At 40.3% G+C, this 27,924-nt stretch overlaps 1 protein-coding gene across 1 annotated transcript in view; it reads right to left on the reverse strand.

Annotated features, from left to right (window-relative positions):
* The window catches only part of trus (programmed cell death 2 like trus), a 47,360-nt gene extending 28,394 nt beyond the window's left edge, over positions 1–18,966 (reverse strand). Inside the window, exons 1-2 of the mRNA XM_067105506.1 lie at positions 18,545–18,966; positions 13,470–13,630 (exon numbers count right to left, since the gene is read on the reverse strand). Coding sequence (XP_066961607.1) covers positions 13,470–13,630; positions 18,545–18,652 — 269 coding nt within the window. The 5' untranslated portion in view covers positions 18,653–18,966. The remainder of the gene's footprint in view (positions 1–13,469; positions 13,631–18,544) is intronic.
* Positions 18,967–27,924: the final 8,958 nt, after the last annotated feature.

Consider the following 27,924-nt stretch of genomic DNA (forward strand, 5'->3'; position numbering starts at 1 on the left):
GAGCAGTTTACTGAATCTATAGGACATGTATTAGAGCCTCTTGGAGACAAAGATAGGTTAGGGACCAAAACTTATGGCCACACAAAGGAATCTTTAGAGGAAAGAGGTCCACTGACGTAAATCATAGATGTTTTTAAATGTAAAGGTGATAGTTAATTCATAAAATTAATGTGCCTTGATAGCCACAGAATTCTAATACTCAATTATGCTCTGAAAGAAGGAATTGGAATATAGTTTAGAAGAAGAATTTGAAGAATCCCTTTAACCTACCTAGAAAGTACAACTTGCCATGCAGCAACTGTTGCTCCAAACATGATATTTTTATGATAAAATAAAGTTTTGTACATACTTACCCGGCAGATATATACTTAGCTATAGTCTCCGACGTTCCCGACAGAAATTCAAATTTCGCGGCACACGCGACAGGTAGGTCAGGTGATCTACCATACCCACCGCTGGGTGGCGGGAATAGGAACCATTCCCGTTTTCTAATCAGATTTTCTCTTCCACCTGTCTCCTGAGGGGAGGCTGGGAGGGCCATAATCGTATATATCTGCCGGGTAAGTATGTACAAAACTTTATTTTATCATAAAAAATATCATTTTTGTGAACATGCAACTTACCCAGAGAAAAAGTCAGATATATACTTAGCTGATTGCTGATTGGCACCCTTGGAGGAGGGCAAGAGACAGCTAATAACTAAAAACGGGAAACAACATATGTTGTAGGATAAACAAAAACCATGGTTCTTACCTGATTGGGCAGAAGACTTCATGGATACTGTCTATGAGTCTGCATGCCTCAAGAGCTTCAGCGAGGAAGTGACCTATGACTGACAGCCCTTCTGGATCATATCAATGGGGAAAGACCCACTTACATGACAGAGCCTGTTATGGATCGTGTCAATGGGGATTAACCCACTTACAAGACAGAGCCCTCTACCTGAATCATATCAATGGGGGCTATCCCTCTTACATGACAGAGCTAGGTAATAATAAAAACTACAAGGAGCTAACAACCAAACCCGACCACCTGACCAAGCCTAACCTTGTTAGTGATACGAGATGAAAGAGAGAGTCCCTCAACACTCTCTTCAAGCCGACCATAAAAACACAACCAATCATTAAAAGCAACAACCAAATAGCTAGACTAAAAAGGATTAGTTTCAGCTCCTTGACCCAGCACCGAATCCGCGGATACGTAAGCTCCTAGAGAGAAGCACTTCTCATACGTAACATGAACATCTCTCAAATAATGAGAAGCAAACACTGAGTTACATCTCCAGAACGTAGAGTCCACAATAGACTGGAGGGACCAAGACTTGTGGAAAGCCAGAGAAGTAGCTATGGCTCTCACCTCATGAGCATTCACTCTTAGGAGCTGTAAATGTTCGTCTTTGCAGGAAAGATGAGCCTCCTTGATAACATCCTTAATAAAGAAAGCCTGGGCGTTCTTAGAAATTGCTCTTGAAGGATCCTTGACAGAGCACCAAAGACTTTCAGTGTTACCTCCGAGCTGTTTCTTTTTCTCCAGATAATATCTAAGGCTTCTTACTGGACAGAGAGTGTGCTCTAGCTCCTGTCCTGAAATAGCGGAGAGTCCCTTGACCTCAAAACTCCTAGGCCAAGGTTTTGAAGGGTTCTCGTTCTTTGCTAAGAAGAGAGGCTTAAAGGAGCAGATCGCAGAGTCCTTCTTAAAGCCGACAGAGCCTTCCAAAGCCTGTAATTCGCTCAATCTTTTAGCAGAAGCAAGAGCAAAAAGAAACAACGATTTCCTGGTTAAATCCCTGAAAGAGGCAGATCGAGGAGGCTCAAATTTATCAGACATTAAGAATTTTAAGACCACGTCCAAATTCCAGCTGGGAGGTCTAAGGGACTTGTTTTTAGAAGTCTCAAAAGACCTTATAAGGTCGTGAAGGTCTTTATTATCGGAGATGTTAAGACCTCTGTGTCTAAAAACTGAGGACAGCATGCTCCTATATCCCTTGATGGTGGAAACCGCCAGGTTACACTGTTCCCTTAGATAAAGAAGGAAATCCGCTATCTCCATTACAGAGGTACTGGAAGAGGACACTTTCTTAGCTCGACACCATCTCCTAAAGACTTCCCACTTCGACTGGTAGAGGCGCAAGGTAGAGGATCTTCTGGCTCTGGCGATAGCCCTCGCAGCCTTGCGCGAAAATCCCTTCGCTCTAACCAGTCCTTCGACAGTCTGAAAGCAGTTAGGTTTAGAGCGGGAAGGTTCTTGTGATATCTGTCGAAGTGGGGCTGTTTGAGAAGATCGCTCCTGAGAGGGAGCGACCTGGGAAAGTCTATCATCCATTCCAGTACCTCTGTGAACCAGTCTCGGGATGGCCAAAAGGGAGCGATCAGGGTGAGCTTGGTGCCCTTTGAAGAAACGAACTTTCTTATCACCTCCCCTAGAATCTTGAACGGGGGAAAAGCATAACTGTCTAGACCCTCCCAATCTAGGAGAAGAGCATCTATTGCTACTGCTCTGGGGTCCGAGATTGGGGAGCAGTAGTTCTCCAACCTCTTGTTCCAATGGGTGGCGAAGAGGTCAATATGAGGTCTCCCCCACAGGAACCACAGCCTTTCGCAAACCTCTTGATGAAGAGATCATTCCGTGGGAAGAACCTGGTCTTTCCTGCTGAGCAGATCCGCTCTCACATTCCTTTCTCCCTGAACAAATCTGGTGAGGAGAATGATGTTCCTCTCCCCCGCCCATAACAGAAGGCTCCTTGCTGCGACGTACAGGGAGAAGGAATGAGTCCCTCCTTGCTTCCTGATATAAGCCAGGGCTGTGGTGTTGTCTGAATTGACAAGAACTACTGACCCCTTGACCAGAAGTTCGAATCGGACAAGCGCTAGATGAATGGCTACTAGCTCCTTCATGTTGATGTGCCAGGACCTCTGATCTGTGTCCCAGGTGCCTGACACTTCTTCCGAGCCTAGTGTTGCTCCCCAACCCGACTCCGACGCGTCTGAGAACAACACTAGGTGAGGGTTCGGCGGTTGTAGATGAATTCCTAGACCCAGTTTCTGGGGGTCTAACCACCAACGGAGATGTTCCTTTACTTGATATGTGATCTGAAAGGAGTCCGACAACTCTTGGGACTTCCGATCCCAAGATTCTTTCAGGAAGAACTGTAGAGGTCTTAGGTGAAGCCTTCCTAGAGAAACGAACTGTTCCAGCGAGGAAATGGTCCCCAGCAGACTCATCCATTCCTCGCCGAACATCTGTCTTTCTCTAGAAAGTCTGTCACCTTTTGAAGGCAGCGTTCCCTTCTTTCCAGGGAGGGAAACGCTCGAAAACCCCGAGAATCCATCAGAATCCCCAGGTAGACAATTTCCTGCTGAGGAATCATCTGAGACTTCTCGAGGTTCACAAGAAGTCCTAGAGACTGGACCAGATTTAGCACGAGAAAGGTCCTCCAGACAACGGTTTTTTGAATTGGACCGAATTAGCCAGTCGTCGAGATACAAGGAAATCCTCACCCCCTCCAAATGCAACCAGTGAGCTACATTCCTGAGAATGGTCATGAACACTTGGGGAGCTGTGGAAAGTCCGAAGCACAGAGCCCTGAACTGAAAGGTTCTGTCGCCTACCATGAACCTTAGGAACTTCCTGGAGGAGGGATGGATGGGAACGTGGAAGTAAGCATCCTGAAGGTCCAGGGACACCATCCAATCTCCTTGACGAAGCGACGACAGAACCGAGGACGTCGTCTCCAAAGAGAACTTCTTCTTGATGACGAACGAGTTCAGGGAGCTCACATCCAAGACCGGTCTCCACCCTCCCGAAGATTTTGGCACTAGAAAAAGCCGGTTGTAAAATCCCGGGGAGTGAAGATCTTGTACCGGTTCTATGGCAGCCTTTTCTAGCATTTGTTCGACGGCTAGCAGAAGGGCTTGCCTCCGCACAGGATCCTTGTATCTCGCCGATAACTCCCTCGGAGTTGTTGTCAAGGGAGGTTTCGAGATGAAGGGAATGAGGTAACCCTTCCTCAAGATAGAGAGGGACCATTCGTCCGCCCCCTTCTGTGCCCAGGCTTCGGCGAACTTCAGAAGTCTGGCACCTACTGGCGTCTGGAGGACTTGCTTCTCACTTGGACTTCCTGGTAGGGAGTCCTGAAGGTCTTGATCTTCTTTCAGGCCTACGCCTCCTGATAGACCTGGATCCTTGAAAGGGCTCCTGAAAGGGGGCCTTCTCCTTCTTAGCAAGGGCAGCAGGTCTCATCCTCTTAGACGACTGCGCCAGCAGATCCTGAGAAGCTTTCTCAGACAAAGAACGAGAGACCTCCTTCACAGTCTCTTGTGGGAAAAGATGGCTAGACAGAGGAGCGTACAAGAGGGAAGACCTCTGGAGAGGAGAAACGACCTCTTCTTAAGCAGGCCAGTGCCGAACAGGGAAGCGATCTCCATAGAGCCGTCCTTAACAGCCTTGTCCTAGCAAGACAACACACTGCTGAGGTCCTCCATACTGACCGAGTCCTCTTCAAGACTCCTCTTAGCTAAGGCCCCTAGAGACCAGTCCATAAAGTTAAAAACTTCCAGCACGCGGAAAAGGCCCTTGAGGAAATGATCCAATTCACAAAGTCCCCAAGAAGCCTTGGCCGAATTAAGGGAGAGTCTTCTGGAAGAATCCACGAGCGAAGAGAAGTCTGAGCCAGCCGATGAGGGGAGGGCTAACCCCATCGGTTCCTTAGTCTCGTACCACATTCCCGCTCTGCCCGAAAGCCTAGAGGGAGGCAAGGAGAAGACAGTCTTGCCGGCATCCTTCTTCGAAGAGAGCCACTCTCCGAAGCCTTTAAGCGCTTTCTTCATCGAGATCGTAGGTCGCATTTTAACCAAAGAGGAAGACTTCGAGGCCTTGGTGCTCGAAAGCATGGAACCAGGAGAAGGAGGAGAAGCAGGCTTGAGGGAATCTCCATACTCCTGAACCAGTAAAGCTGTCAACCTCTTGTAATCAGAAACGTTGATATCCTTGGGGGATTCGTCCTCCGATAACGCCTCCAGGCCAGAAGGAGGAGGAGAACATTTGGAAGTAGAAGGGCACTTGCCAGAAGAAGAGCGCCTAGAAGGAGAGGAGCCTTTGTCCACTGGAGAACGACGATCCGGAGAGAAGCGCCTGCTAGATGACTGGCGCCTGACAGGAGAAGAGGCTCGAACGGTAGAGGAGCCCTTGCTGGGAGAGGGGCGCCTACCAGAAGAGAGGGAGGCTGGAGAGGAGCTTCTACGAGGCGAAGAACGAGACTGACGAGAAGAGCGTTTCACTGGGGAGAAAGCATCTCCAACAGGAGAAGACCGACGACGACGAGGGCGCGGCGCCTGGGAGGAAAGGCGCTATCCGCGACGAAGAGCGCCCTAGGAGAGAAAGCGCCTACAAGAGAGAGGAAGCGCCTACCAGGAGAGGAGCGCCTACCAGGAGAGGAGCGCCTACCAGGAGAGGAGCGCCTACAAGGAGAGGAGCGCCTACCAGGAGAGGAGCGCCTGGAAGGAGGGAGCGCCTGCTAGGAGAGGAGCGCCTACCAGGAGAGGAGCGCCTGGAAGGAGAGGAGCGCCTGCTGCTGGAGGGGCGCTTAACAGAAGACGACTTGCTGGGAGAAGAGTGTCTCTTGGAGGACTTGATCGGAAGAGAGGCATCCTTCCTACGAGAAGAGCTCTTTGATAAAGAGCCACCAAGAGCAGCGAGCTGAGCCTGGAGGCCCACCAGGATCTGCTTGGTGGACTCCTGACCACCAGAAGAAGAGGAGGGAGATCTTCGAGTTCTCTTCTTTGCAACAGGAGAACCCTCAGGGAAGCGCTCAGGGCTAGAGTCCAATGCGTCTCCTCTAGGAGCCTTCCAAGTCCTCTTCAAAGGGCGCGACTCCTCAGCCGAACTCCAACCACGCTTGGGTGAAGAAGCAGCAGAAGACGAGAAACACTTCTTCAAGATCCCTTTTCTACGGCGATCTAAGGCAGCCTGGGACGCGTCAACAGGCGCTGCCGGGGATGCCTGACCGTTGGGAGCTCTTCATCCCCCTTGCGGCTGTCGACATTCCTCCTCCACTGGGTCTGGGAGTTTGGAAGAGGTCAGGCCTAGGAGCGATGCGGAGCCGGTCAGACGCCCCCTCCACTACACTGGGGACACTACACACATCACTATCACTTCTCACTTTCTTTTCCTCCAAAGCACGCATCTGCAACTGCATCTTGGATTGTAGCCTTCATTGCAGCCATCTCCGATGACGAATCCACAGGTTCGAGTTAAGGGTGAAGGAGCTGAAACAACAGGAGTGACAGGCGAATCTGGAAGAGTGTTAGGTTCTAATTCTACCTCCTTAGAAAGAGACCTACTTGAGCTTCTAGAAGAAGCCTTCCTAACTCTATCCTTCTCCAACTTCATGTACATAAGAGTTCAAAGGTTTCCATTCCAGATCAGTGAGATTCTCACATTCAACACAAGTGTTCTCAATAGAGCAATCATTCCCCCTACACCTCGAACACACAGTATGAGGATCTACCGAAGCTTTCGGTAGTCTCACCTTACAATCAGACCTAACACACACACGAAACACAGGTGCAACACTCTGATCAGACATTCTTACAGAAAATAGCCAAAGCCGAAATCAAAATCAATCCACAAAAGCGTATGCCAAGCCAAAGATCCAATACGTCACCAAAGGTCAGTCCAAAATAATCCTCAGCAAGCGAAAAATGAAAATCTAAGCAGAAGGAACCAACAACAGATGTTGCCGGAACCAGCGACAGAGAAAATCTGATTAGAAAACAGGAATGGTTCCTATTCCCGCCACCCAGCGGCGGGTATGGTAGATCACCTGACCTACCTGTCGCGTGTGCCGCGAAATTTGAATTTCTGTCAGGAACGTCGGAGACTATAGCTAAGTATACGAGGTCCATTCAAAAAGTATCTGACCTTGGTCCATAAAGAGAAAAATTTGCACATTTGAAACAAATTTATTCAATCACCTTCAAAGTACTCCCCTTGGGAGTGCACACACTTTTCCCACCGGTGCTGCCACTGCTGGTAACATCTCTGGAATCTCGACATTGGGATGCTGTAAAGCTCTGCTGTTGTTTTTTCTCATAATTTCTCTCTCGACTCAAAACGCTTCCCTTTCAGAGTTGTTTTCAGTTTAGGGAACAGCCAGAAGTCACAAGGTGCCATGTCTGGAGAGTAGGGAGGATGACGAACAAGTGGAGTGTTGTTTTTGACCAGATAAGCGTGAATCAGGTGGGCAGAATGAGCAGGTGCATTGCCATGGTGAAGTTGCCAGTTTCGTGCCGCCCATATTTCCGGTCGTTTTCGTCGTACTGCATCTCGAAGGTGTCGCATAACCTCAAGGTAATACTCCTTATTAACTGTTTGTCCTGCTGGTGCGTATTCATGATGCACAATACCATTGGAGTCAAAAAAACATGTCAACATTACCTTGACATTGCTACGAACCTGTCGCGCTTTTTTGGGTCTTGGTGATGTCTGATTCTTCCATTGTGATGACTGGAATTTAGTTTCCGGGTCATATCCGTACACCCATGTCTCATCACCAGTGATGATAGTCTTCATGAAGTCAGAGTCACTGTTAGCACAGTCAAGCAGGTCTTGTGCAATTTCCAGGCAGAGATGTTTCTGCTGTTCCAACAGAAACTTGGGAACGAATTTAGCAGACACTCGTCGCATGGCCAAATCTTCTGTTAAAATTGTATGAACTGATCCTGTGCTTATTCCTACTTCTTCAGTAATTTCGTTGATGGTTATACGACGGTCGGCCTCCACTATTTGACGAACATTTTCAATGATTTCTTCGTTTCTGCTGGTGGATGGCCTGCCTGACCGTGACTTGCTCTCAACTGAGCTTTGTCCTTGCTTGAAGCGATTATACCACTCCTTTATTTGTGTTACTCCCATGGCTTCATCGCCAAAGGCTTGCTGAATCTTCTGGATAGTTTGCACTTGTGTATCGCCAAGCTTGTAGCAGAACTTAATGCAGTAGCGCTGCTCGATGCGCTCCGACATGTTGTGTAAGAAAGATAATCCGACGAGCTTGTACTGGACGTCTGCACTCTGGGCCTCACAGGCGGGTACTGCCACACACTAGAGCTTTTAAAATTTACACGCATGCGCAGTAAGAGTGCTGTCAACTCCAACAAAACTAAGTTGCTGATTGGTGAATCATTTGTCCTTTTATGGACAAAGGTCGGATACTTTTTGAATGCACCTCGTATATCTGACGGGTAAGTTGCATGTACAAAAAAATATTTATACAACTATTAATGTATCATATCAAGAATACCCTGATCCTCTAAACAAGAACTCTCCCTCATCTGCTGCTTTAAGCCCGAGAAGAACCCTAAAAGAGTTCAGAGGTCTGGTTAAACACATCATTTATAAATAAACTGCTGCTTTAAGGCTGTGAGAATTATTTACCCCAAGCCAAAAGACCATTGTATTTTTCAAAATGTTTCCCTGCTTGACCTGTGGAAAGGAAAGGCTGAGAAGGAACACCCCTATTTGTATTATCCTAAGATAAATGTGGACAGCTCTAACTAGACACTAAACAATTGACTTGACGTGTAGGCATCAAGTAAGGGGATGATGGAAGAGTACTGGTGTTTGGGTTGCTTGAGATCTGCAGTTTTGCTATACTAGTTAACTGTAAAAGAGAGTCCTATAGAAATCCTACCCTTAGCATGTGAAACTTTGATTAATAGGGCATATAGTGCAATGACCTTTTGAAGAGGCAAACACCAGCCAAAAAAAAAAAAATACCATCTTCAAAGTCAGATCCCTTGAGGAGGCTGCTTGCAAGGGCTTTTACAGGGCTTTAGTGAAGGGTTTTCTGAAATATAAATGTCCCTTGCAGGAGGACTGGCTTATCAATAAAGTACCTAACTTTCAAGTTGCTGTAAAAGGACTGACCAACTTCTTTCGGTATCTGAGAAAAATAGATATTAGCAAGGTATGGGATAGGACAGTATTGACATGGTTGAAACAAATTATATAAGCAAAGTAAAACTTTTGTAAGAAATCTGTTTTTAAACTGACAATGACTGTAAGTAGACATAAAATACTAAACATATACAGTAATGAACTTCTTATTCACCATGAATATTTTTACATGGTTAAATATTGATGGTTGAAATTCATACTTTTGTGGACTGTTTTGAAGGTCTAGAAATGGTAAGGTCTGATTGTAGGTGAGACACCGAAAGCTATGTTTAATAATTATATAGGGAGAAAAGCTCTTTGAGAAAACTGTTTGTGAGAAACTGAAAATCTGTTTTAAACTGACAATGACTGTAAGTAGACATAAAATACTAAACATCCATGAATTTTTTATTTCCAAAAAAAATTTCCTTATATGTTATGAGATGCACATGAATGCATACTTATTCATGACAAAATTTCAAAGTATACTCATTACCCAATGAAGTAACACATACAATAAAGGACCATTCTTATTATTTCCATGGAAAAACTAATTGTATGTTAAATAGAGCTTATATCTCTGTGATGATGTTAGTCAGCATTCAAACAGAGGATCAAATGGCTGAGCTGGATAACTGTCTAGTACATGTGTTCTCCATCAGGTGTTTCTAATATTTAGATCTTGTCAGAATTTTCTCTGACAGCCCACTAAGTAGTGGGGAGGATGGGTAGGGTCTACTGTAACAGTAGTTAAGTTTCCAAATAATAAATTTTATTATGAAAATTTATATTATTTGGGATGAATCTTACCTTCTGTTAAAGACAGCTGATTCCCACATTGAGAAGAGGATGGTGGGCAGTGCAGCTAGACAAAATCTGCTCAGCCAATCAAGGTAAAGGTTTCTTGCATGAAACCCAAAACCTAATTTGGAATCCTTTCTGGATCTTACTGCTGCCAGAAGTTAAGATTCCATTCAGGGAACAAGGCTCTCATATCTGTGCAGGGAAGAGCAGCCTTGTGGGGAAAACCGCTTCACTTCAGCCAGAATGAAACAGAAGCATCAAGAAGGGATCCCTGTGCTTGGGTTCAAAATCCCCAAAAATGTTAGTGAATTAAAATTGAATACTTTGTGATGTAAAGATACACTCCTATACAATATATGTACAGTACCTCCATGCTCCCTAAAATATCAAAACCACGATTTAAAACAAAGAGCCTAACAGACTGATCTTTTTTCGGTTCAGGAGAAGACTACCCGCTAATAGTAGCAGACTACGGGCTTTACTGTTTTCATACGAAATTCTGCGTACTGAAGGAATGAGCAACCAAAAGTGAACTGCACTTCTAATGCGCCCCATTAATCACATCCTTACACAACAAATCTGTCATAAAACTAAATGAAGTAGCAACCGTTCTTACATTAAGAATTTTACCTTCAACGTAGGTAAAAGGTATGGAACTAGTTTTCCAAGTGCCAGGCTGATCAAATGTCACAGAGAACATTGTGTTCTTTGACAAAGACATTCTACGTTTTCTAAAACCCCAAAACGAAAGGTTAACTTTGCCCCTTGCAGGCTTAACCTATCTAAATAAATTTTAATTGCCCTAACAGAACAGAGAAGTGTTTCCACTTCTTCCCCGCGCCAGAGGTTAAATTCGGAATTCTTATGGCTCTCTAAAACACTTAGCCTTAATATCAGCTCAAATACACAAAAGATAAAATAGTATTCCCATTGCAACAGCATCATAGGAGAGTGCTTGCAAAATATTTATTCTTTTAACTGCCGATAGTGCTAACAAAAAGTGTTTCATAGTAAATCAATCTCAACTGATCTCAACACCTTAAGGTGCTGTTCATTGGCCAGATCTGACTGCAAATGATGCAATACCGAGGAAAGCATGGAACTATAACCTCGAAAGTATGCAGCAAAAAGCTATTATTATATCTAAGAAAACAAAGAAACTCTGATATCTACAGGGGGATGTGCTGAAAATTCCCCTAAAATGGCACCCTGAACAATACATAAACTGCTGTTTCTGATACAAGGCCAAGGTTGTTTCTTCACTTACAGATAAAATTGGAGATACCTTTGAAAACCCCCTTTTGGGAGGAGATGGTTGAGCATCTCCAAGTGGTTAAGTGTGGGATGCGGAGGTTAGTGGAACCAGTAGTTTCAGTCTATTTTTCCCTAATGGAAGAATATGAAAGAGCTAGAAAGTCCAAAAATCGTTCCCTCTGAGGCTACCATGTGAGTCACTGAGCAATTCTTATACTCAACATTCACTCAATACTTTCCTTAGAGTGGTTAAAGGAGGAAGGCATATGCATCTGAACTGGCCCAAATTTGAAAAAACTCGTCCATCACTCAAGCCCCAGGGCCCTCAAAGGAAAAACAGTTGAATGGTCATTCCTGTTTATCCTCAAGCAAGTAAGTTGACATTTGAGCGCTCCCCCAATTCCACAGTGACTTTTGGCCTCACAGATGTAATGACAACTCCGTAGGCAGATATCATCCTTCCTGAATCCTCAATTGCCAAAAACACTGTCCTTCCACAGAATGAACTGCAAAACCAATACTATGTTGCTAATTTTTGCCCAATGAGGCAATCTTTCTACTATACCTTAGTTTCTGACCAGGCATTTACATTGTATAAAAAATTTTCCATATAGCCAAGAGTTCAAGCTTTTAGGGATAAACCTACCAGGAATCTTCAATGATCTCTCCACCACCCTGATGTCTATGTAAGGTCTACCGGGTGTAGTGTTGATTGTTCTATGTCCACAAATCACACGGTAACCTCTCCTTACATTAAGCAATAAACCTCGTCAAAAAAGAAATTATACATTGGTTCAATATCAGACACCTCATTCATCAATCAACAGAAGCACAAGCAATTGCCCTCCTGCCAAAGAAAAGGCAGGAGAGACTAGGGCAAAGACTACAAAGCTCACTGGCAGAAGAGTTGCAGTTGACTGTATTGAACTAACTCCTGATAAGCTTCCACTGAGGGTTAAAACTCCTCTTTAATCTCAAAGACATCTTTAACCTCAAAGACATCCCTATCACTTATATGAATACATCCCTATTACCTATGTAAACAACAGTTTGAGGTAAATCAGGCTAGGAATAAATGTGAAGGCACCAAACAGACTGTCAGAAAGGCTGAGGTAAAAAAGAAAAAGAATAGTAACCTTGCAGTAGGGGAACAGACTGGGTGATTATGACTACCTTTCAACCACTTGGCAGACATATGAGAGGGTCCAGATGCCACAAGCACTGTACCACAAGGAATTTAATCAAGTGTGTTATATTAGACTTAAAGCTGAAGTACCTGAGAAATTCTGACTACAATTGGGCTACATATTAATCATGGATTTTGAGTAAAACAAATTGAAGATTTCACATAGCTGAAGGAAAGCAGACACTGGAATCTACCTCAGTTTGATAAATATATACTAGAAATAAGCTGGATAAACTGTTTCAATCCTATACAGACTATGATATTTCAAGTAAAAATCACAGTACCCAAGTAAAAACATCATGGAGAACTTGATGAAAGCAATTTGCAGTGATGTAATTTAAAGCCATCATGATAATACTTCTATAAGTGATCTAGTTTGATTTACTCCATAAGTTTAACATTAACTCCAAAGTAATTTCTTGAAGATCTCATCAATCACACTGATAAGATTTTAAAACAGTCAGCTAAAAAATCAAACCAGAAAATGAATAAACTCTTAAAGGACTAGCATAAAAATACTACATTTATATTCCATTTAAGAAGTAAAATCTTTTCTAAAACTCTGATTACAGCTAAAAATGATGAGCCATACCATTTACAATTATAATGACATTCATAAAAAATATGTTTAACTATAACTTTTAAATTACATTAGGTACCATCAAGCACAAGACTAATGGTGAATAACAAATTTTAAGTAAACATGTCATCTACCATGTCCAGTTCTGATACAAATTTACACCAACAACTTTTTCTTGTTTGAGTTGTAATTCATTAGTATTACATTTATTGTTCCATTTATTCTGCGATTTATTTTGAAGTGACAACTTTAAGTACACTGCCCAGTTTCTGACTACTACTGTACTTGCTATTAAATTCTGAGTACAGATATTATGTTTTTATGGCAGAATTTGCCATTTCTTTGAATTCCAACAAGAGAAGTTGTTCAATTTATACTCTGAAGTAGCTGAACCTCTTCCTTTGGGAAAGGATAATTTGCATACATGCTATATTATATTAAGTGAGCCTGTTGCCATTTAACAGGGTTTGGTACTGCATCTAATTGCCAGCAAATAAGGAAAATTACCTAAAATCCTATAAATTAAAGACTAATGATGCAAAATTAAAGAATTATTGTACAAAATACAGGGAAGAGGTCATGGTACACTTTCCACCTTCATATGTTTAAATTGCTAATTTAACCATTATGTATAAACATACTGCAAAGAAGAGCCTCCATCTATACAGATAACCATCACAGTATATCATATAAAATTTTCTTTAAAGTACTCACCTATGTGGACGGTTCCAGCACTCTTGTGTTACACATGCAAATAAATAGAGTGTTCTGTGATATAATCCACCTTCTAATGGTGCATAAATCTGGATCACTAATGACTGTTTTCGACCACATCGCTTACATATTGGGATTTCACTGCCACTCACACACCAGTCCTAAAATAGAGTTACAGAGTAAATAAAGTTAATTCTCACCTATACAGTAGTTATTTTTTCATGAGTAAACAGTTTATATTCTTTCCCATTAAAAATGTTGAAAAAAAAAAAGCAAATTCTTAAAGTAATTTGTATTTTTCCTACCTTATGTTCTTTACCTAGAATTTAGCTTGCGAACGTGAGCTGGAATGGCTACTTAACTTTCAGACAAGGTCGTTAACCACCGATGGGAGCGGGGGAAGCTCGCCCACTCATCAGTCTGCACTCCACTTTGCCTTTCGGCTCAGGTACCAGAATAAGGGGTGGCTGAGGTGGGCCATAAATGTAAAAAGCTTCAGGTTTTTATGTTGGGGAAAAATACAAATTACTTTAAAAATTTGCTATTTGTTCCTACACAAATACAAACCTTCATTCTTTATATAGGAGACTTGCCCATTAGTGGGGGGAGTCTGGCCAAATCTCTGAACCGACTGATTGGTTCTACCCGCCCGGGAATACCTTACTGATGTGGAAGAACTGAGGAAGGAATCCTCTAGTTTGTTGGACATATGGGATGTTGCACTGCTAAACTTCTGGGCTTAAAGTAATGAGTTTGCATTATCACTTTTGAAGAAGGCTTGGAGGAACCCAAAAGTGACAGAGATAATAAAACTTGCTAATAAAACCTACCAGTTTGTTTCACTGTCTATCCCTCTCTTCCCTTGTCTAGAGGAGGGAGGATATGCATTCCATCCATCAATAAAAAGATGAAGGACAGGATGCCCCTGTATGTAGTCAGCAGCAAAACTAGTCTGTGCAGCACATGATGGCTAGCTATCTGCCTCTCTGCCTAAGAGAGAGACAGGTGAAAGAGAAGAGGGAGGAGACTAATCACTCTCATACATTCTCTCTCACTTACCAAACTTCTTAGATGAGATGTTACCTGTCCTCTCATGGGAGCTGGATGAGCTACACTTGTTGGGCAGCCATCAAAAAACCCAATGTAAAACGTGTCCAAGGACTCGTGGGCAACGACCCGAAGGTATAATGAGGTAAATTTGGTCTGGTGCGACCACATACCTGCTCGTATTACCTGTTGAACCGACAGGCTCTTCCGGAATGCAAGGGCTGGGGCAATCCTCCTAACTCAGTGAGCCTCATCCATCGATGTTCCCAGCATCTTCCACACCAAATCCCCGTAGATGTCTCTGTGCCTTCTCACAGATGATGCTCTTGGTCAAGGTATCTCCTGCGAGCTGCTTCTCATTCAACTACACCAACAACAACTTCTCCATCTCTTCATGGACAGTGGTCTGGAGCTTAGAAATAATCTTATATCCTTGGCTGGCGTTATAGCCTTTATTGATTCCTCCTCCTTCAAAATCGTACAGATCATAGAAGTAGTCCGGTCATACTGCCTCGCCAAGTCCATTACACGCACACCTTGCTCATGTTTTCTATGACTGCGTGCACCATATCCAAGGTAATTGGCCTTTTCTTCTTCTCAGCACTGGTCTTGACACTCACTTTATTAGGACCCACGGTAAAAACTGAGAAATGTTAAAATAAAGGGACAAAGAGTAAAAACAAAGTGAGAAATGCTACAAGATGCTGCGGAGATACTTGCACAGTAAGGTAATCCAAAAGAAAGTACCAGTAATGAAAGTCAGTTCAACTACTAGTACCAGTAAGGCTATTTGGGGCTCTAGTGGCACAAGAGGGGTCTTCTACAGAACCTTTAATTACATACAGAGAGCAACTGAGCAATAGAAAAAGAGAAACACCCACATTAACAAGAGGAATTACAGAAATAAGCAATAAACATCATCCCAAGTTACATGAATGGATTGTGTACACATTTTCGATGATGAGATACATATATGGCATTACCGTAGTAATAAGTGACACCAACCTAAGCTTTGTTCTTAAAACATGGCAACGAACAATTTTTTTTTTTTTATGAATTCCAATGTGCCAGGAGACAAAAGCTGTACAGCTGATGTCGCTGACATTGTTACTTTTGTTGAGAAGCCCAAGCTTGACTGATGGGAAAGAATTATTTTTTTATGTTATGCTATAACCTGGCCAAAGTAAATGCCAGTAATATGAAAAAAAATTGTGTAAAACACCAAACTTTTTCTCATTTAAGTACAGTAAATGTGTTCAGAATAATTATACTGTAACCTTATTTATTTATGGTACAAAGCCAAATGTTTTCTTTACTTTATATCAAGTTTACATTAATTTATGTCCAGTCATATCTTTAACAAATAATCAAATTAATTTATATGCAGATAAAAAGTGTTGCCTTGCTTTGTTATAAATTACCAATAATTATACTTGTGATATTTGTTGCATCATGACCAATTCTGTGATATTTCCGGTGCACTGATCCAGTCTAAAAGTCAAAGATTTTTTGTTTACTTTTGTAACTTTTTTTTTTTACCTAAAACTCTTCAAATTGCCCTAGGAATATCTGGAACAAATGGGGACTGACATAAGCCAGATATGAATTTCTGTGGATGTCTGAAGTCACCCCAACAGTGTCAGGGTTCACCCCTGAAGTATATAAGGTTATTTTTGGACCCAATATATATGCTTTAATTATTAACATAAAAGTTATAAGATTTTTGGGAGGTTGTTAGATTAACCAGCCATTATATTAGTCGCCCACAGGGCATCAAATAATCAGTATACTTTCAAATACATACATGAGTAAAGTAAAAAAGGAACAACTGGAATGGGAACCATTCCACTGGGAGTTAAGATTATGTCCCTTTACCTCTCAGCACATGTTCCAACCAAAGGTGGTCAAATGCAGCCATAAACCTTCATAGAGGGAAGGTGTTCACTGGTGGAGCTTCTTGTGAGAGAGCTCCCAGGAACAGCTCCTCCTCCTCTTCTTCTTGTGTGATGATGAAGGGGCAGACAAAGGAGGAGGAAGAGGAGGATGAAGGTACATGCCTGCATTTTTTCACCTTACTCCATCCACAGGTCTCCCTCTCCTCAGCTAAAGCAAGAGACAGAGACAAGGCAGGCAGATACCATAAGGGTATCTCTCACTGGCAGGATGGCAGCTACAGAAGCCTTGACTGAGTGAAGTTCCTTAGTGGGAACAACAGCAGCAGCATGAACAGGAACCCCTTAGCCTTAGCTAAATGGTATGGAAAATAGCAACATATGTGCCACCTGGAATACTGAGGAACAGCCTCATCTTCTGCTTTTACTCCAGCAATGCAGGCATGCCAAGAACAGCTCATAGAGGAGGGGCAGGCAGTGAAACTTAAGTTAAATTAGTTACAATCATATAAAAAACAATCAGAATTATATTTCACATTTGTACTGCAGTACACTACAAGTTTCAAAATATCATTTACATCATTTCTTTCATGACACATACTGGTCCATTATGAAAACGCTTTCAGTGTAAGATATTTCAACAAATTTAATGTAACATGATAATGCTATTACCAAGCTTTTGTGTTTCCTTAAACAAAATTCTTTTTCACACATTGGTACTCCATAACTGTTATTAGCTGTGTAAGGAAACTATAAAAATAACCAGTTTCCATCAATAATGACAGCTAAAAACACACATATGCCAAGGTACTCATTTAGAAAAAATAGTCTGTGCTCCATGTTTTGATGAGACAATCCGTTACATAGCAATGGTGTATAGTCTTTATTATTTCAATGCACCAGGTTTTTTTTTTACAACTATTAAACATTATTTAATGAGTATTTATATCTAATTTTAGACATTTTACTGGACTGCAAAAATATTCAGAATGAGTAATATATATATCTGACATATTGCGGACTTCATTATGAGAACTATCCTTTTTCTTTAGTGTGAAATCACACTAGTTGATTATTTTAATTATGACTCCTTTTTTCATGTACTGTATAACAATGGGTCTTCCCATCCATGCTGATTGATGTAACACATGAGGTCACTGCACAGCTTCATATGTTCAGTGCACCATCTAGTATTCTAAAGTAACTATTTTCAATTACTAAGTAGGCTAATACTATTCATTCTTTTTTGTTAACAGCATCTGTGTGCATGTGGGATGGTCTTACTGTATAATGCTTCCAGAGGCTTGTGTCCAGATCTGTTGTGCAGTTATTTTTGAAAAAAAGTGTTCTTAATCTTTAGAGACCAAATCTAAGAAACAAAGAATTCACCGTCATATAACAAGTTATGTACATTTTAACAACACCATGATTTCTAAAATCTAAAACATGGTTTTTTTTGGGTGTCACTGAACTGATTCTGATGTTTGATATTGTGTCTTAGCCTTGATTCTGATATTTGATATTATTTTCATTCAAAATGCTTAGTTAATCAATTACACTGAAAATGACTGGGCCATGTTATTGGTTGAGGGGTGGGGAGGATCAAATGTAGAGGAGTTTGTTTTGGACTCAGCAACATACTCTGAAGTAGGTTAGGAAGGTTAGGTTGCTGCTTAGGCTTATCCCTGCATTTCACTTTTTTCATTCTTCTCCAACCAATAACCCCAGTTGCCCCTTTGTTGCTACATTTTGAGGGTGATTGTACTTAACATTAATGACAAAAAATGAATATAACATTAATCAGAATCATAAGAAAAACTTAACATTTCTGACTACAATAAACATGACATTCATCAGAATCATATTTCACCAGTCTCTGAAATCTGGTGTTAACTGTACGTAGCCTGAGCTATTTACCCATTAATGAGCCTAAACCTGTTTTTTATTTACTGCCAAAGAAAAGCTTAAAGCATCCTATGGTAATTGGCCTTGGATAGGGCTGCTCGGGTTACCTAGGTCTATGATATGGTAATTTATGCTGACCTAAGCACTTACTGGAGAAGCTGTCATCACGAAAGAAAAAGCTACTGAGGATTTATCAAAGACCCAGTGACCGAATTGGTTTTTGTTACTTACTGGAGTTCCCCCTATTTTGCTGACACAATAGTTGATCGCCTGCTGGTGTCGTGAAGTTATTTGTTCATCGACGTAACCCAAAAGGACCATTTGTGGTTTGGAGGCCATGGTGTTCCTCCAGCCTCCTCGAGGCCTAAAGGCAAAGTGCTACCTTAAGGTTTGAAGCTCTGCGACAGAACCATCCAGTTTCCATTCATTCTCAACTGAACTCACTGTTGTTGGTAAATTTCGGCTTTCTCCATAAGCAGACGATACATCAATAAATTCCGCCGCATGGGAACTTAAAACAGAGGATATAAGCAGTGTTCTGATTGGCTACGGGAAGGTAAACAACTGCAAACTTCAGCCTTATTGGATATCGATTTTGAAAGACGTTCAGTGCGCATGAACGAAAGATGTGAAACATTAATGTTTTCCATATCATTATAGCGTATATCATTCATATCTACTGTTATACTCATATGAAAAACTCTTGTAGATAAATCTCCTGTCTAAAGACTAAAATAACGTTAATTAACAGCCTCAGGTTTATTTCAGATGACATGTCCTTTGTCCACAGACTTGAAAACAGTTAGAATGAGTGTGTCCTTTACAATGTGTGAAGAGTGTGAAAAGTTTCGCCATTTTGAAAAGAGATGGAATGTCTCCTACTTGTGTATAGATTTAAAATTCACATGGCAATTGTATTAGCGGCAGTTTGTTTCATCTCACAAATCATTTTGACAAATTTTGACGAATTTTGATTGGATTAATAAGAAAAGTGGGGTATATTTGACTCGAAAAATACTGTCTGATTACTATTAACCTAAAGTTGTATATATATATATATATATATATATATATATATATATATATATATATATATATATATATATATATATATATATATATATATACACACACACACATGGTACTGAGTTTCACTTTTTCATATGCAATGCTTATTTTTCGTCGTGGAGAAAAAGTCATCTACAGAAATATCATTGTACAATGCAATAGATGACTCCCTAAAATACACAGACAATGGTGAATGTGCAGTATGACTGCCCCTTGAACCAAGTGCAGCTTACAACTCAGAACCTGAGATGGACAGATGCTGTTGGTGCCGCACTGAAATGGTTTATATGAATTACCTGGCTTGCAAAACTCAAAAATGCAAATCGAAAACTGGAAATTTGTGGAAAAATCCGGATAAAGCAATGTTCTGGGGACTACATTATTTAACACGTGCACTATCGATGTACTATCTATTATTAACAAGCGTGAAAGAAAAATGTAAAAAGTGCAAATGAAATACAGTTCTATTGTTATAAATAATACCGAAGATTTCTTGTCCGCAGTAAATACGGAAAAAAGGATGTAAAAAGTTGAAGGGACATGAACAAAAAAACTAGAAGATAAAAAAGGAAGTATATCAATAGGACCGAAAATAATGATTAAAATAAGCTTGAGAGAAAAACAGCGAAAATAAATCGTACAGCAACGCATGGTCAAGAAAGTGTAAAAGTCACTTTCCCAGAGAAATCCTGAAATATGGGCAGATAACTGAAAATCCATGCAGAAAATTCGGTAATCACAGGAACAGACTTCAGTAACTGCCTGTGGTGGTCTGCCAAATATTCACTGACGAAGTTGCAAGGCGTGTTTAATGAGTCGGCCAAACTAATAATAATGAATAAATCTCAGCATGATAGAGCCACGCCCGTCCTAAATGAGTTTCACTGGCTCTCTATTAAGGGAAGAACTGAATGTCAAATGAGGGTTCTGAAGTGCATTATGATTAAGAAAATGAAACCGAAAAGTTTGGAAGTATCTGAGGGCAAGAAGTTGACACAGGCGTTGGAGATATTCTGAAAGAAACTGGTCATATAATATCTGTTCCATGCAAGTTGTGACATAGATGAGCAAGTTTTCACAATTATAACCTGCAACTGACGTAACGAAGAGCCCCGGGAGATAAGCCTCCAATAATAAACACGATAGCTGATGAACGTAAACAATGTTTTTTCTTGGTCTTGTTGGACGATTATGAAGTCTGAGAAAAATAGATTCAAAATGGTCCCCCAGGTTTCCACAACAGAGCACTGTAGGCATCTTGACAACATTTATATCCAAAAAAGGTGAACGTACTTTGGCTGTAGCATAGGATACTGCAGTAATGATTTATAGAATTCATTTACACCTGTACACAGGAGATACAAAGCTGAAAGATAGGACACCTTTTTTATCGCATTTTTCTTTGAAACAAAATGGTTTGTGGGTTTTCATTTAAACTGACGTGATAATTTCTTAATCAATTTATGCAGGATCATTCCCTGTTTTGCTGATTTTGAAACAAACTGTTCAGTCTTCTGTGACTGGAGGAAAGTGGAAATTAACACCGTACACAAGGACGAATTTTCGCCATTGTAGCTGCAATTGACTGGCCTTTGTAATGCTTCGGCAGTACAAACCGAGGCTTCATTTTGGAATTGTGTAAACTGATAGCTTATTTGGTTGAACTTATATGGTCGAGAGTAATTTGACAAGTTCAACTAAATGGAAACAAAAATGATCGTTACGTGTGAATTCTTGTGTTCAGACTTATAAAGCAACAAAAAATCTAATTGCGTTTATCTAATATCAGAATGCCTATTAAGCAGTCTGATTATTTAGAAAATTCCTTTTTTTCTTTTGTTTCTCTTCGAAACACTACAAAGGATATGTTTTAGAATCACTTCAAGATTTCCTTACAGGTAGGCAGCAGCGAACCAAGACCTATTGTGTCTGGAGTTCCACAGGGTAGTGTTCTTGGTCCGCTGTTGTTTTCAGTGAACACAAGTGATATGGTCATTGGACCGGAAAACAAGATTGTTCAGTATGCCGACGATGCAACATCTGTGGGTGTAGTAAAGTCTCCACTTATGAGAAATGAAGCTGCCCTTAGTCTCAGTCGTGACATGAACCAGATTAGTGAAACACTATTGATTAGCTGATATCGTACAGATTTTCCACCCCATCTTCCCCTTCAGGAGGATGGGACTCTGCTGAATAAGTCTCAAGCTTTAACTATTCTCGGTGTAACTTTTGATTCCCATCTTACTTATGGGAAACATCTAATGAAAGTGTCTGCAAATGCCGCACAGAAGTTGGTACTGTTCGTAAAGCCTCATGTATTTATAACAGTGATAAAATCAAAACAAACTTGGATGTCTGCTTCTGCCAGAGATTTATCTCTTTTAGCTGGAGGGGGTCGCGGTGGTAAGTTTCTTTTCCTAACTTTAGCAATTCTGACTCGGAACATCGACGGATGGTCGCTTGTTTGTCAGTTTTTCATAAGTTGTATTTTAACAGATCTTTCACATTCATAACTGATCCCTGATCCTCTTTTCCTGCTGAGAACAACCAGATTTACTGAATAGCAGCACCATTATGCAGTATGTGTGGCTCAATGTCGAATTTCTCAGTTCCAGAGGTCCTTTTATTCCTCACACCGTTGGACTTTGGAACAATCTCCCTGAGGATGTTGTGCAATTGGAACTTCAAAAGTTCAAGCGATGATGCAACGCATTACTACGCTAAAACCATTCACTTTGCACTTTAATAATTTACTTACATTTTCATATATTTATTTATTTATTAGTGAATTTTTTTCTAAAATCTTATCTTCCATCTGTATTTCTTACCACCTTCTGTTACTGCTTTCAAATGAACACTGTATTCTTTGGAAGCTTGAATTTCAAGTCAATGGCCCCTGTGGGTTAGTTCTGTATGAATGAGATTCATGTTGTGAATAATAATAACAATAACCATAAACTAATGTTACAAATTACTGGCTTTGTGAATAACTAAATTTCAGCTTTGTATGAGGGCACTATATCTTTCCTAGATACGACCGATATTGCATGTCTTGATTCTAATCTCGTCCTCATTGCTTTTTTTTTTTTTGTCAAATAGACTGCGTATTTGGCTTGTTATCCCTTGAGATGCCTTGGGGGTCTTTCCAAGAATCATAATATCATAATTTTACGTGATACATCAGGAAAAACGAAATGAAAGAACATCAAAAAACCATTCTCCAAATTATGCGACGAAAAGTGTGTAGGGGCCACCCAGTAGATTCTCTCTCTCTCTCTCTCTCTCTCTCTCTCTCTCTCTCTCTCTCTCTCTCTCTCTCTCTCTCCTAGGCCTTCTTGCATCATTTCTTTTGACTTTCGATGGCGAGGCAACCGACATTCAGCTGGGTGTCCTCGTCTTATGCCCTTTGAAAAGGTAACAATAAATAATATAAATACTTATTTTCATTATATATTTCGTTACCATAAACACAAGCAAAAGTACTAAACTGAACACACATCGAAAACATCGTTTTAACAAAGGACAAAATGGAGGACTTTTCAGATGGTGTCCTTTATCCTTGATCGTCCAAACTGAAATTATGATTCAGCATAACTGACACCCCAGAAAGGAACCACTCTCTTTAATGACACCCTAATCAAAGTGACCTTTCAGAGGAGCGTTGGGAATAAAAGGATGGGTGATATATCCTGTCCGTTCAGGCATTTGCGTTGACGACGCTCGCATATGGACCTCCATCGAATGTTTCCTCTTTTTCTGCCTCCCTGTCAGTCCTTGGGACAGAAAGTCTATTCATCTTTCTGTCTCGTACTTTGCCAAGTCTTCACTTTAGAAGCGTTTCTGTCATTCGACCTTGTACTTCGCGTTTCTGTATGTGTGGGTGCTGATGTGCATATTCATCTTGGCATCGATGTGACCGTTGCTGACGTCACACCAGGTTACCGTGATAACCAGTTAATGAAACCTTGTTTATCTGGCTATCCAACATGGCGAGAAGATCATTTAAAAAATCTGAGTCATGCAGCTATTTATTCATCTTTAAATCACCCGTAATTTTGCAGCCTGAAATCAACACCGAGGATGGATTAAACAGATGCAGGCGGTAGATGAATAGCAGATAATTGGCCAACTCTCTGGAGAGGTCAAACATCCGACTGCCTAGAGCATAAACAGCGGCTGATTTACGCGAAGGAAAAAACTATGCCATTGTGAGATTGATGTTCTGACACTCTTATAGAACCAGTTAGATGGTCAAGTTTCCAAAGAATGGAATAAAAAAAAAGTATAATCAAAATGACGAGGAAATAAGAAATCAGCTAAAAGCAATACCCAAATATTCTATGATAATAAGATATAGGAAAATGGCCTCTTAAAACAACAGAGCCTTTATTATTCCTTTGGCAACATTAAAGACAATTAAAGACCCTGTTACTGGAAGGCGACATTTAGGCGCCTTGACAGAGCGACAGAGCAAAGATAATCAAGATTTCTAAAGCGAGTAGCATGCACTAACTAAAGATTCGCCTAGACCAAGGAGAGCGTTAGAAGCTTCCTGTTGAAAATGTGTATGGAAGAGCAGCAAGAAAATCTTCTAACAATGGTCTAGGAGGCAGAGCTCCTTGCATGCTGCTGACAACCAAACAGGAAAATAATATTCGGACAATGGTAGCGAAAGATCCGAAGCATGCGGCATTTACATCATCTCCGTAAGTATAGGAAGCTTATGAATGTCAAGTATGAATCCCACTGCGCATCACGAATCAGATGCATCGTCCGAGACAGGGTATAAAAGATTACTTGATCAACAGTCATGACGTCAAAGGTTATTAAAAAGGTCTCACAAGACACTGCAGGATGAAAGTTTCCCAACGTCACGAGATTCGAGATGGAAGACCCTAAAAATGTCAACATTACGTAACTACAAGTTCTAATACCTACGTCGCTAGCTGGTGAAAATAATGATTCCTTTTATGAAGATACTCGAGGCCTCTAATAAAAACAAGGCCAAAAATCTGATACTTCAAACAATAAACATCACAATGTTTGTCATGAAACGTGGGTTGAAATTTCGAAATGTCGATATCTCTCAAAGTGTATATCAACAAAGTCTGGGTTTTCAGGGCTATCAAAAGTCACTGGAGGTATCGGGCGAGACATAAATTCTCATCCCAACAAAAAAGTAAACAAACAGAATTTTTCAGGAAACTGCGAGACGCAACAGTTGAAAATAAGTCCCATTGCTAACACTGAAAAAGTCTTTCCTCCTTTCGTAACACCTGTTAGGATACCAGCCTTACAGTCACTGTATCAGACAGCATTTCCTGAATCAATACCTTCAGTAAGTGTTTCCTAACCTCAATCGCCGGACTTTGGAATTCTCCTTCTGCTTTGGTTTTCCCAGATACATATACTGTAGAGTGAGCGTTCTTCTTCCAAGAAAGGAATCTCATTTTCTTCGAATTCTTTACTACTCTCTTTCCCATCTTCCATTTTTCCTTGAATTTTCTTTCACGTCCGTGAGGAAAAAGAATCAACAGATTTGTCAACAAATCGTAAGCGTAGAGCAAGGCCATGGGCGTGGAGCCAGACCTAGTGTACATCGAGGCAACCAAAATGTAAGCCAAGCCAGATACCTCTGGCAATGTTCTCTCTTTTACTTTATTTTATAAAACCGGTAGGCACAAACCAGCGTTAATTATTTGTTTCAGTCATTTTTTCTTAGTGGCAGCTTCTCTGAGTCATAATCGACCCCACCTCCCTTTTTTCCCTAAACGAAAATTTGTCAGAAACCACGAAAAGGAAAAGAGATTCAACTTCATCGCATTTCGTCTGGTTTCCTTGACCCTGTATCAAGCGAATGCACTGGTTGTTTGGCTGGTTTTAGCTGAAGCCAGCTTTATGCTGGCACTGGCCCCTGCCTTTGGGCGCCCCTTGAGTGTGGTAAGGTAAAGGGTGTGTGGGGCCTTCTGTAAAGTTCTTTCTTTGTTTCATTATTATTATTTTTTTTTTGTTCAGATTATAATAAAATTATCAATATTTCATGATACACTGGCCACAACAAGGCTGGAAGTTACAAGAAACTTAAAACATTTCTATTTATATAAAAATATACATTACTAGTAATTCGTGAACGTTCTGGTATCAAGTAATTTAAAATATATAATTAGCAAGTTATAAATAATTTTTATTTCGGCTGCATAATGTCGCTCCAAATCCTTTGTCTGCAAAAAAAAGGGGCTTAACTTATTACAGCATCAAGAGTTTTCAAGCACAAACGCTGAAAATAACTTGTGGGTTTTCACGAAAAGACGCCGCAAACAGATCGGACTTCTTGAACTGAGCTGAATGAGTGATGCGAGTGAAAGAAGTAGTAACAGTTGAAGGTGTAGTAAGACGAAGACAGGAATAGCAAACTTGGCTGGCGCTAATCCAGCGGGAGCAGGGCACACCGTCGCGTTTGATTATTCGTCCCTTGTCACAATTTACTAGCACCGGGCAACCGGGGCATGTCGAGGAAGTGAGTGTGGGTGAAAATAGCCAGTTCGAGAAGAAAATAGCAGGTGCACTTGGCGTGAATCGGTGCATCATAAATTAAGCCTTTATTCTTGGCCTCGCGCATTCAAAAATAGTTTCTGATTTTTTGCCTGTGCAAAAGCTCTGTTTAATTTAAGGCTGGACTCTCTCTCTCTCTCTCTCTCTCTCTCTCTCTCTCTCTCTCTCTCTCTCTCTCTCTCTCTCTCTCTGTGCGTAACGACCTTTCCTTCTCTGTCACATAATTACTTCTTGAATCCTCCAGTTTCCCAGACATATTTTCCCAGAATTATGGACGATGCAAATCTGACGATGCAAATCAGATACATGTACATGATAAGGGTCTCAGCCGGCACGTCATTAATCACACATATTTTTGCCACCTGATATAGCAATCAAACTTCATTATATGTAAAATGCCAACAAGTGTGTACAGTTCTATATGTACTCTTGAGTATGTACGTGCATTAAAGAGTCTGTCCCATCCTTTTCTCACCCGCTTTTGTAGCAGTCCTCTCAGCCATTCTTATCGAGTACATCTGCCAAGGGACAGGCTTTCTTGTCCCATCACTTCGACGTCATTATAAAGAACAACCTATGCGGTAACAATTGATAGAAAATGTCAGGCTTCATCCTAGTCATTAAATTACAAATGTAGTTACTCGCAAAGTGTCACTAAAACATAGAAATGCTACGACAGAATTATTATTATTATTATTATTATTATTATTATTATTATTATTATTATTATTATTATTATTATTATTATTATTATTCATTCTTTTGTCGGGGGATCTTAAAACTTCTGCCGTTAAGCCACACCCCAGCTTGCTATTATTATTATTATTATTATTATTATTATTATTATTATTATTATTATTATTATTATTATTATTATTATTATTATTATTATCTATGTGTATACATTCTTAACTAAAAGCCAAGCAATCGTTATCTTGCCTAGCGATCTCCCAAAACAAAATGTCCATATCATGAAACAATAAGAAACAATATTAAATACCATTTTGTAAGACGAATATAATTATGAGAACTCATGACTAGACATAGAGCACCGACGCGTGCTCAGACTTGAAACCAACCCAAAAAATAGATACTAAAGGTGTGAGTTCATTAGGCTAATGTTCTATTAAGTGATATATTCTTTAAAACAAGATGGGTGTACTAGATTACACCGAAATAAACTTAATGTTAATCTGTTGTCGACAATGTATATATCAAACACCACAGGAAAGAAATATAAAATCACGTGTGAGAATGATTATAAGAAGCATATATATATATATATATATATATATATATATATATATATATATATATATATATATATATATATATATATATATATATATATATATATATATATATATATGCTTATAATCATTCTTACACGTGATTTTATATTTCTTCCCTGTTGTGTTTGAGATACACACACACACACACACACACACACACACACATATATATATATATATATATATATATATATATATATATATATATATATATATATATATATATATATGTGTGTGTGTGTGTGTGTGTATTGTCGACAACAGTAACACGCTGTTGGGTGTGAATTTGTAACCAACCAGAAAAGGCATAAGCTTCTTGAATATCCACTGGGTTGGGCATGGGCTAGTATCCTCATGGCCAAAATATTTGCTCAAAACCAAAATGATAATATTTTTTCCACTTGCCCCTCTTAGGGGAAAAGTTATACGGTGACAGCAATCCCAACCGCTTTTGGTATCCTTCCATTCCTAAAGTTATAATTTGTCCTCCTTGCATCCTCAAAAGTATATATACAGTATATCTAGGCATACACACACACACACACACACACACACACATATATATATATATATATATATATATATATATATATATATATATATATATATATATAGATAGACAGATAGATAGAGATATAGATACAAATACAGATATAGACATATTTTCGCCGCACAAGAGAGAAGTCCTCCGAAATCCTA

This window comes from Macrobrachium rosenbergii, chromosome 6 (genome assembly GCF_040412425.1).
Source record: "Macrobrachium rosenbergii isolate ZJJX-2024 chromosome 6, ASM4041242v1, whole genome shotgun sequence".
NCBI classification, from domain to species: Eukaryota; Metazoa; Arthropoda; class Malacostraca; order Decapoda; family Palaemonidae; genus Macrobrachium; species Macrobrachium rosenbergii.